The sequence below is a fragment of the Mizuhopecten yessoensis genome, unplaced genomic scaffold (assembly GCF_002113885.1).
Source record: "Mizuhopecten yessoensis strain PY_sf001 unplaced genomic scaffold, ASM211388v2 scaffold716315, whole genome shotgun sequence".
In the NCBI taxonomy this organism is placed as follows: domain Eukaryota; kingdom Metazoa; phylum Mollusca; class Bivalvia; order Pectinida; family Pectinidae; genus Mizuhopecten; species Mizuhopecten yessoensis.
In genome coordinates, this window is record NW_018480055.1 from 142,818 (window position 1) to 153,729 (window position 10,912).

Sequence of the window (10,912 nt, forward strand, 5' to 3'; positions counted from 1 at the left end):
GTTCTCCCTTGGGGAGGGGGTAAAGTTTACTATAGTTTATATAGGGAAATAACACTTTTGGGTATATATTTTATCCATTTTCAGCAGAAAATTATTCAAACTTAGTCAGAATCATCTTTGGTGAATGAGAGTATTACTTTGTAAAATTGGGATTCCTGCCCCATCCCCAGGGGCTAGGGCGGGGCCCCAAAGGGAACATTTACCAATATTTTCAAATTCTTATCCTTTGATGACATGACTAGTATTGTATTTCACTTAGTTTACATGCTGATTTCCACATCACATCTAAGCAATAAAATAAAGCTGCCAGTACCTATGATATAACACAGGTGACCGCTAAGGCCCTTGGGCCTCTTGTATTTCTTATGTCATCACTTCTCATTAAATATCTGTAAACCGCAGATTATACCAAACTGTTTAATCACGCAATATTACTGTGTGAAATAAATAGTAATAGACATGTATAGTTATAGTCAAAGAAGATGCGAGAAGCTTTCGTTTGTTGGGTATACTAAATCAGCGCACCAGTTTCATGTGCCATGTAGTTATAGTCAAGAAGACGTAAAATCTTTCTTTTGTTGGGTTTACTAAATCAGCGCACCAGTTTCATGTACCATATATATTGCGACACATACATACAACTGCTATATGATAATACAAGTATGGACATTATAACAGCTTTATTTTCTAGACATAGACAAAACAAACAACGTGTTGAGAGTGTGTATAATTGCTTCAATAGCCTTTCTTCTTTGGAGGTTTAGGGAGCGGCAGGTCTAGCTTCTTTCTCTCTGGTTTTTTACTTTGGGCAGGTTTCTTGGGTAGAAATCCCGTCAATATATCGGGCACCATATTCAGTACCTGTGTATTAAAATCATATTTTATGAGTAGTATCATAACTGTAAACAGATGTCCGGGATATTTCGACCACAGTGGTGCACGTTTTCAATAATGTCAACAACAACAAAACAACCAGATTGGCACGTCCGTTTTGCACACAAAAATATAAAAAGGTCGCTATATTTACTGTATTTAATTTACTGTTATCCTAGGTTTACTCCTTGGGAATACATTGTTTTCATTATAATTAATTTTAAGCTGGATGTGCGTGTTCGTCTCCCATTTATTGTTCAGATAAGTATGAAGAAACTTGATTTTGTGTGTGTTCCAATTGGCGTTCATATTGCTAGTGACTGCCCCTTGAAAGCAGCCCAGGTCTTAAACTCACCTGGAGCGTGTCCTTGCAGAACCCGGCTTGAGCGGCCATAAACTGGCTGTACTGATCGGCCACAAACCGACGTTGTCTGGAAAACAAGGAACGGTCGGGTTAAACAAAGATTTTACTGTAACATCCACGCTCGTATGAAACGTTTTGCTGACGCTGGATTAGTTGTATATGTTTTGTCACACTTTGGTGTATGATACCTCTGTTATGTCCGTATGTCCGACTTTGTAATAATCATATCGCACTCGCCAACGCACTTTATAATAATGATTACAACGTGAAGAATTGTTGAAAATGAGTTGTTGAGCATTCCTGCCATAGGTCACATTCTGTCTAGCGAGACAGCATTGGAAAGAAAGATAAGTAACAGAGAAGATGAATACTTGCACTGTCCAAGCTAGGTGTGTTTGAAGTTATTGCCAAATTTTAAAGTTTGCAGACTTAATCATAAATACATGTACCTTAAAACCGCGCATTTTACGCAATTAGGTTATACCAGGCTATACGGTACAGGTCTTAAACTTATTTGGAGTCTTTCCCTTACAATATATTACGATACAAAATAACATAGCACATATATTTAGATAGATACATTAGTCTACAAATGAATCATGAAATACGAACCCAGTCTGTAGCTCCTTTATCCGAACCACTAAACACCTATCAATGTCCAGACAGTCAGCAAGCTTGGAGTCCATCGCCTTCTGTGCCTAAACAGGAACAAAACAGAGAGAGATCATAGGTTGCTATTGTGGCAGGTTTTGACTGTACATTCGCGACTAGGCATAGGCCATACCTACATCACACATAGCTTTATTTTGCATTGGGGATCAGCCATTTACAGTCAAACACTTTATGATTGAATGCGCTGATTTCAAACAATCCTCTATGAAACGTTTATTCGATACAGTTTCAGTGCAATCAATCTATGATTATTTACATTAAATTAATCTCTATAATAAGATATGATACATATTATAAATAATTCGTTTGCTATTGATATATTTTGACATCTTTACACATTTTAACCCTTTGGATCTTGTTTTAATGTATTCAGTTTTTGTGAATGTCTATTTTTACGCTATTGTTTTGCCCTAAATGACTCAAATTGTCGATGGGCCGTAAAACAATACAATACAGCACATAAGCGTGAGGTCGCCGTCTAGCTTCGAGCTAGAGGGGATTTCCCTTTAGCTCAGTGGTAGAGCGTCCGAATATGAACCGAGGGATAGTGGGTTCGATCCCCGGTGGACGCACACTATTTCCTTTCCTGTTACACTATTGATACGGCAGCTATATATAGTATTGTTTATATTTATTTGTTTATTGTTTCATTTCCACAAATCTCGATGAGTATCACCGGTAGACAACTAAGTGTCGTTAGTGTACTATTAAACTACACATTGGTGCAAAAGACTTGGACTGAGATAAGATATAAACAAGTTCAATATGTTCATGAAAACGTGCATGATTATACAAGATATGTCGACGTTTGGAAACAGATCTATATAAAATGATTGTACATCTACGTTTGGGATAAAATCTACATTATCAAAACATCAGTTTAGTAATTTCTTTATTTGACGTACCTTTTCCTTTTCAGATTTCTTCACCATGAAACCTTCAGTTTTTATCTGCAAATGGAATTATATGTATGCGTTTTCATTGGTTCGTTCTGGGTGGTCAGTTTTGGCGCGTGTTTCTTTGTGGGCAAATAAATCACGCTAGCACCTTTTGAGGACTCATAGGTGACGGACGGAGAGATGTAATGTAAGTGTTTCTTTGTCTTTGTGTAATACCCAATGTATATGTATTATGTGTTTTATTTGAGTAATAATTCTATTTGGATCTAATCTAAGTATAGATGATTTGTTGTTAATTTAATAAGAAATCAGATATGATTAATGTATTTTTTATATTAAAACGTAATAATGGAGGTCATGTAATTTGATATTTTGTGAGCGGCGTTATTACGTTGTGCTCATTTGTCTAAGGTTCGATAAATTTATTTAGATGCCTTTTTATTCAAATTACAGTATATCCGTATCGCATATGATCAAAGAAGGCGTCGTGCAAATAGGTTGTAGCCAAGGCCTTGTGCCATACTCAGGTATGCTATAGTGTTTTTTTATGTAAGTATATATATATAGTATTAATGTGAGAAGGTGTATGTCGCTAAACTGCTAACTGTGAATTTAGTATATTGTCCAGTAACTTTGTTGAGTCAAATCTTCAGTTTGATTGCATTTCGTAAAAGTTGTAATTGTAATGTGTATTGCCTTATCGTTGATACTAGATTTGTTAGGGTAAGTTATGTAATCATGTAAGAGTTATTTCCCTTGCATTTGTACTATTAAATATGATTATGTATGTCTATTTTATATCTATGACTGTAGCTTGTACTTCGTGCTTGTTGCAGGTTTTTTTTTTGGTTTCTACAATGAGTGAATAAAACTGACAGTGAACAAAACCCAGAGGAGTTGTCTATCATTCACAACATAACCACCTCTACTACATTTTCATCAATACGCGTCCCTCTCAGCTTATCTTTATTCTTGTCCCTATTCCCCCAGCGTTTTAATTAGTAATCTATCTTCACTCGGTTAAAATGCTGTTGACAGATTAATTTAACTTATATTTGCTCTGTACAACCACGGACAGTACAGTATACGTCCCTGGTACAACTACGATCGAACTCACTTTAGTAAGGTGTATTGCACATGTGTAAAGAAACAGGAAGTTACGGTGCGCATGCCTGGCAACTATAGAACCTCCCGATTTCCTTTGGTCGGACCAGAGCAACTAGTGGTCGTCAGCGCATGTATGGTGTTTTGAAAGCAATGCAGTGATTGGTTGTTGCTTAATGGCATGTGTAAGCACATTAAATGTAACAGCCCGACTATGGTATACCTGTCAACGAGACGCTTGTCAACCACTTAATATAACACGATGAACAGTTTTGAAGCAATCGCTCCAGTGACTCAGAATGCTTAGGAGGTGTCCCGTCAATATCGTTTCATTCACAATACTCACACAAGTCACAGCAACGTGTACATGTATGGTTGGAGAACATTTGTAGCTGAATGGCCGAGTGCTGGAATAAAATTGTTTGGTATGACCAAAAAAAGATTACATACATATCTCATGAATCGAGCTAAATGGATCACCTTATAATTGGTCCGGAGTTCGGCGTATTCCTTCCTAGTTTTCTTACGAAGGTCGACTGCTTTCTGTAAAACAAATAGTGTGGTAAGTGTTATTTAAACCAGTAGGAAAGGTATAGAGTTCTGTTTTAAGTTATTTATACCAGTGGATACAGTTACTGTAAAGTATAGATCTATACATTTCAACACAAGTTAACCAGTATATATGACAGAGAAACAGGTAATGAAACGTATTTTTTGAGGAATAAAGAATGATGATGATGACTAATAGTCAAGTACAATTTCCTTTGTTGAACCTGGAACTAGGAGTGGGCTGAATTCCATTAAAAACAAAATTAAATAGATCATAAAAAAAACAGCGTGACTTACCAGTACCATATAGAACTGTTCCCCGAAATGTTTGAAACCTTTTCCCATCTTCTGGATATCAGTTTCTAATATTATCCAGAGCTGGGCCTGGTCCTAAAGAGTTGACGGAAAGTCATTATTATGATTAGACTGACAATGTGTAACCAAGGAAAGCATTTTATTATTATGATGTAATATTAAACAGACCAGGCATTACCAAGCATAAACGAGCCATGGCTATGTGCAATAAAAGAAAGAAGCGTTTCATTATTGGAATATAAAGTTAAACAGTCCAGGTATTGACCAAGTAAACGGTGAACCAACACCAAGTCACTGACAGCCAGATAAGTGTACCTATATGTCTGACAATGTTTAAAGCCCCTTATGCTCCTATGCCCGGGTTGGACTCCTGATGGCTGACCAACTTGTGTCCTACCTTTGAACATGTTTTATCTTATGCTGAATTAACGCTTGTCTGCATGAAATTTTATGGGGGTTTTAACACAGAATCAAGATATTATATCGGAGCAGCCGGTAGATGTGTTCTGTGAAACAAAGTTGAAGAGGTCGGACCCGACTTGGCTGTATAACTCCTCACATTCGTATTAACTTTTCCCAAGTATGCATTGTATTTAACAGGAAACATTACTGACCAGTCTAGCAAGATTCCCTTAATTATTACCGCCACCAGTTAACGTTGTAATAGCGAATTTCAAGCACTCGCATGTGACATAAGTGACATCGCATTTCTTGGGGGAAATCTATAATATCAGTTGTAGACATAAACTTTATTAGTTCTGTAGTTTAATATGTAACAATCTTATCCTGGTTGCATTACGTTGTAGTTTTTTTGTGTACCTCTAACAGGGCTTCGAATTCGTGAAAACGAGGCAGGGACTTGTCGCAAAGGGAGGTAACTGTTTTGTTAATGCCGTCCACCACCGTCTTCATGCTCCGAGACCCCCTCATATAGTTGTCAAGTTCCTTGCCCATCTGCTGGAAAGCCGTCTGTAGAAAAAGTGACACAATTATTGTCTGTGGATAATGAAGTATCATTGAATATGTATTTGTAAACAGAGATGTGTTATCAGACGGCGTTTTGGCGGTGACCACAGGGACCTGATAATTTGTTACAGCTATATTTGGACATAAACTAAGGTTTTCAGAGTAATTTTTCACGTTTTAGGGGTTTAGATCAACTTTCTGTAAACCCCCCCCCCCCCCCCCCCAATGGTGATATTATCCGTTTAATATCATCATTGGGGTGGCATTTTAAAACATTTTGAAATATTCAAATATTACCGAACTGCTTAAACTTATTTTACATACTTTCATATAGTTTCAAATTGTGAAATATTATCAGCTGAGGTGCCGTAAATTATTAGAGTTATGAAAGAAACAGAATTCTGCTCCCTAATCATGACTCAAGATCACTCGTTGGATTAGAAAAAACCAAATGCAGGATTTCTGTTCCATGAAATAAGATTCTGCATTTGTATTTCCCACTATATTGTTCATGGTAACTCACAGCTTGTCGGAGAAAGGCCGGGAGAAGGACCTCAAGCTCCTTAGTATCTGGAGAGGACGTTGACTCGCTGGCTACCGGAGAAGTGGCCATCTGGTATAACAATAACATAAAAATAATGTCAGGAGACACGTGGTAATCTGGAAACCTTCGTTCTGTGTAAATGTTCCGGATTGTTCGGAGAAAAAAATGTCAATCTGACATCTAAAAAACTGTCGACATGGTAGGACAACCAAAAGATGAGTGGAACCTTGAGTGGACCAGTTCACGGAACTGGGCATTTATTTAGCTTAAAAGTTGAAGATATACCAAAATTAAATTTTAAAGCCAAACTTAATGATATCAGTAATACACTAAAACATTGGTATAAAAGAAGACTGACTGTCCTTGGTAAGATTACAGTAGTCAAATCTCTATTAATTCCAAAATTGACTCATTTATTTATGAGCTTACCTAAACCAGAAGACAGACTTACTAAAGAATTAGAAAACATATTTTTCAATTTTATCTGGAATACAAGAGACAGAATAGCTAGAAATCAGATTATACAAGATTATAAGGATGGTGGATGTAGGATGACACACATTGTATCCTTTAATAAAGCATCGACATTAACCTGGATACGGGGAATTCTCAATTCTGACGCTACCTGGAAAACATTTCTGTTAGATGTATATAATATAAATGTTAACAAGTTGACAACTTTGGGTGACAACTATTACATGAGACTATCACAAAGATACAAAAACACTTTTTGGGTGGAAGTTTTTAGTACATTTGCTGAATATATCATAAAACTTAATATTAAACCCCCCTGACCTGCTAAAACTACCTTTATGGTTCAATACACAGATAAAGGTAGATAACTCCACCGTTTTTTTTATCAATGATGGTGTGATAAAGGAATTCAATTTTTATCCGATATGGTTCATATAGAAAATAACCGTCTTTATTCCTATGATGAATTTTGTCGAGTCTATGACTTCCGCCCACCTCAAACAGTGTTCTACGGCTTGAGAAGCTCACTTATGCCTTTATGGCTGACATGTACTTTAAACAATGCCTCGGTGGATTTGCAACAACCATTTATTCCAATTACCATAGAATTAATAAATAAAAGCAAAAAAGGAAGCAGAGACATGCATGATATTTTTATTTACAAAATTAAATGCACTAATAAATATATTGACAAATGGTCTAATGTGCTAGGTGTTGATGAAAATACTGAATTAATAAAATTACAAACTATAGTTTTCAATATAACAACAGATGTGACTCTGCAGTGGTTTCAATATAGAATTATACATAGGATACTTGCAACTAACACTTTTCTTACTAAAATTAAAATAAAAAATAACCCACTTTGTACATTCTGCAAACAATCTGAAGAAACTTTACTACACATATTTTTTGAATGTGAACATGTCGAGAGTCTTTGGCTACTTCTTGAAAACTGGATATTCTCTAAAACCTCTGTTTACATTAACTTTGCAAAACAAGATATTATATTTGGGAAAATAGGTAAAACATATTATGTGCAGAACCTTATTATGCTAATTTTTAAATATTACATTTACAAACAACGTATGAAAGGTGATACACTTTTCATAGAAAGTGTAAAGAGAGATATAGTGTACCATTATAAAGTGGACCAATATATCGCAACGTGTAAAGGGAATCAAAATACCCTTCTCAAAAAATGGAGACTCTTTTCTAACTTAATGATACCATAGCTTATCTACCAAATATTGTGTATTATTCACATATGCACCTATAACTTGTACCTAATTCGATCGCCGCCCGAGATGTGTAATAACCAATAATCCATTCCAACTCCAGACCGTTACGGTCACGAATACACAGGTACTACATGTGTAATGCACTTCTCGGAGGGGAATTCGAAAGTAATACTTAAATATCCAAAGTACGAGAGAAAGAGTGTATGCAAGAAAGAAAAGGACAACCAAAAGATTGATGGCTGGAGAGTATATGACAATCTAGTACATAGTGGGACTACCGCCTTAGTGTTGGCTGTATAAAGAAGTCTCATCTGTTTGTAATAACACCGGGACCTTGTTTCAGAGATTAACGCTAAAACGAAGCTATGATTAACATTACTCGCGTCTGTTCATTAATTTAACAGCTAATAAAAAAAACCATTTTCTTTGGACCGTTCTAAAACGCATGGTCATTGCAAAAAGTATTTACATAATCTACAGCTACCCTCCTCCCGCGCCATTATCTATATAAATGTAGTGATAACTGAACTTGGTTTATCGTCGGCGATCAGGTAGCTAAATTGGTAGGGCGTCCGCCTAGAGTTTGAAGTGCCAAGGGTTCAAATCCCGGTTTGGCCGTTGCATTTCTATTTATCTTGTTACAAAATTGGCAACCCTTGTTTCAAGCAGTGCGTGATTGCTAAGCGAGGGTGTATATGTATCAGAACATGGGCTGTAAATAGTTTTGTCTTCGGGTGCGAATACTACGAAAATGGAGGGAGGAATGTGTAGCGGAACTTGGACTGGGTCGATCGCCGGCGACCAGAAAGCTCAATTGGTAGAGCGTCTGTCTCGAGTCCGGAGGTTTCCGAATTTTCATTTCTGTTGTTACATATAAAACAGTATCCAATCCTTGTTTTATGACCCAACGTACCATATATAATGACACTCACCTTGTATTGGTATGCTCAGTGTAGACGGACGTCGGCATGGGTTGTCATATACACCAACCAATTATGACGTCATAATCACTTCACTCACACAACCGATATATCGCGTCATAGTAACTTCATTATAACTGTGGTATGACGTCGTAAATATAATTTGTTCTTAGCTCAAGGCCGTGGCTGAATGTAATCTCATGTAAACATTTTCGCATTCAGTCAATGTGAATGCCAACTTGAAATCTCTAATTCAACAAAACATTTCAGTTGGTTTAAATATTGACTACGAGTAAAAAGTAGGTAAAACATGGTTAAGATTAAGTATATGAGCAAAGGTAAATTTGTGTGACGTTTACTCTCTTGACGAAGGAAAATAAAATGCCAATACAATTGCACATAAAAGAAAACATATACATACTATAAAAGATGTGGATTAATTAGGTTGCCTTACAAGCGTCAGCTGTAGTGAATTTCCCTTTAGCTCAGCGGTAGAGTATCGGGCTGGAGAGCCAAGGGTCGCGGGTTCGAGCCCCAGCGACGGCACTATCTCTATCACTATTCTCGTCCTACTACAGGTACAGTACAGTGTGATATATGTAGCCGAAGCAATGTAACCTATATCGCGGTGGCGAAGATTTAGAAAAAGGAGGTAGGAAATTAGCGGAACTTGACTGGGCCGACCGCCGGCGACCAGGTATAGCTCAATTGATAAAGTGTCAGTCCAGAGTCCTGAAGGTCCCGGGTTTGAATCTCGGTCTGCAGTGTGCCGTTTCACGACGCGTACGTAAATTTGCATACGGGTCACCAGACAAAACCCTAGCCGTGAATCTCTCTTTTTTTGTTAAACCTATAACGCGATTGACAACGATACTACCGTTGTGCAAGTATTTCAGTTGGTCAGAGTGACAGTAAAATGATCGGTGGTCCAGGGTTCGAACCGTGGTATGGCCCTGTTGTGTTGTAACACTCAAAACACTGTTGTTATATTGTTAATTTCATGGTAACTATTTTCATAAAAGTTCAGCAATATATGCAATTCTTTCTAGAAATGATTTTTCAAAGCTGCAGTCGTACAAAAAAATCTTTCCAGTGCATAATTACATGTTTTCCCAATGGAATGGGGATCATTCAATTGGATTTTTCCTGAGAACACGTAATTCGTAATCTTTGTGAGCTGAAGCATAGTGAAGGTTGTTAAGTTACTGTGTAACAGGAGATAGAAAAATGCACGGCCAGGCCGGGGTTCGAACCAATAGGCACTACAGTAACAGGAGCGGATGAAATGCACCGACCAGACTGGGGTTAGAACCCAGGACCCTCTGAACCCTAGACGGACGCACTACCAATTGAGCTACCTGGTCGCAGACGATCTACCCAGTTCAATTCCTCTACAATCAATGTCAGACTTTGAATTTCCAATGCTCACCACACCAACTAAGTTATCTGGTCGTTTAATTTCCAGCCTTCATTAAACATTGACAAGGATGTTCTTCTAATTTGAATGAAAAAGTTTGCTTGACGCCGTGAGTTTGCAACCCCGCTTCTTTTTAAAAACCAAACTTACCTTTGCGTGATTATGATGAGTATCAACTTCGCATCTGTTGCCATACACCTAAATGATGACGTCATAATCACATACCCGCAACAAATAAGCTCTGACGTCATAAAATGATTACATGATTCTAAAAATAGAAATGTGGTTTTATATAGGAAAGCCTGCCTAGACATGCTCTTGTCCTATGAGACCGAATTGAAATACATTTGTAATCATAAGGTCGACCTGCTGTATCCGACCGCAGGATCGCAAGGAGCGTCACCGACACCATATGCGGAATCATGGGGTTTGTTCACAAGGACCTGAGAATTTGTTGGACCTAGCTTTGGGTGTGCATAGAATTTTACACGTTTTCGGGGCTCAGATCAGTTTTCGGTAAAAATGTCATCCCCAATTATGGTATATTAAATATTCGGTACAAAATGACCCCCCC

The 10,912-nt window shown here is 37.4% G+C and overlaps 1 protein-coding gene across 3 annotated transcripts; it reads right to left on the reverse strand.

The window, feature by feature from the left end:
• Positions 1–624: 624 nt before the first annotated feature.
• Positions 625–10,560, reverse strand: LOC110442958. 3 transcript variants are annotated; one of them, XM_021486852.1, is made up of 9 exons: positions 8,941–9,190; positions 6,266–6,357; positions 5,596–5,745; positions 4,759–4,851; positions 4,393–4,455; positions 2,815–2,859; positions 1,850–1,935; positions 1,229–1,304; positions 625–861 (listed from the first exon to the last, which is right to left on the reverse strand). In XM_021486852.1, exons 1-9 carry the CDS (start codon positions 8,969–8,971, stop codon positions 736–738), a joined length of 762 nt encoding a protein of 253 aa, XP_021342527.1. In that variant the 5' UTR covers positions 8,972–9,190; the 3' UTR covers positions 625–735. The 3 variants fall into 3 exon arrangements, with proteins under 3 accessions (XP_021342527.1, XP_021342529.1, XP_021342528.1); XM_021486854.1 differs by having other exon boundaries at positions 6,266–6,355; positions 8,934–9,190; XM_021486853.1 differs by lacking the exon at positions 8,941–9,190 and adding an exon at positions 10,489–10,560 and having other exon boundaries at positions 629–861; positions 6,266–6,355.
• Positions 10,561–10,912: the final 352 nt, after the last annotated feature.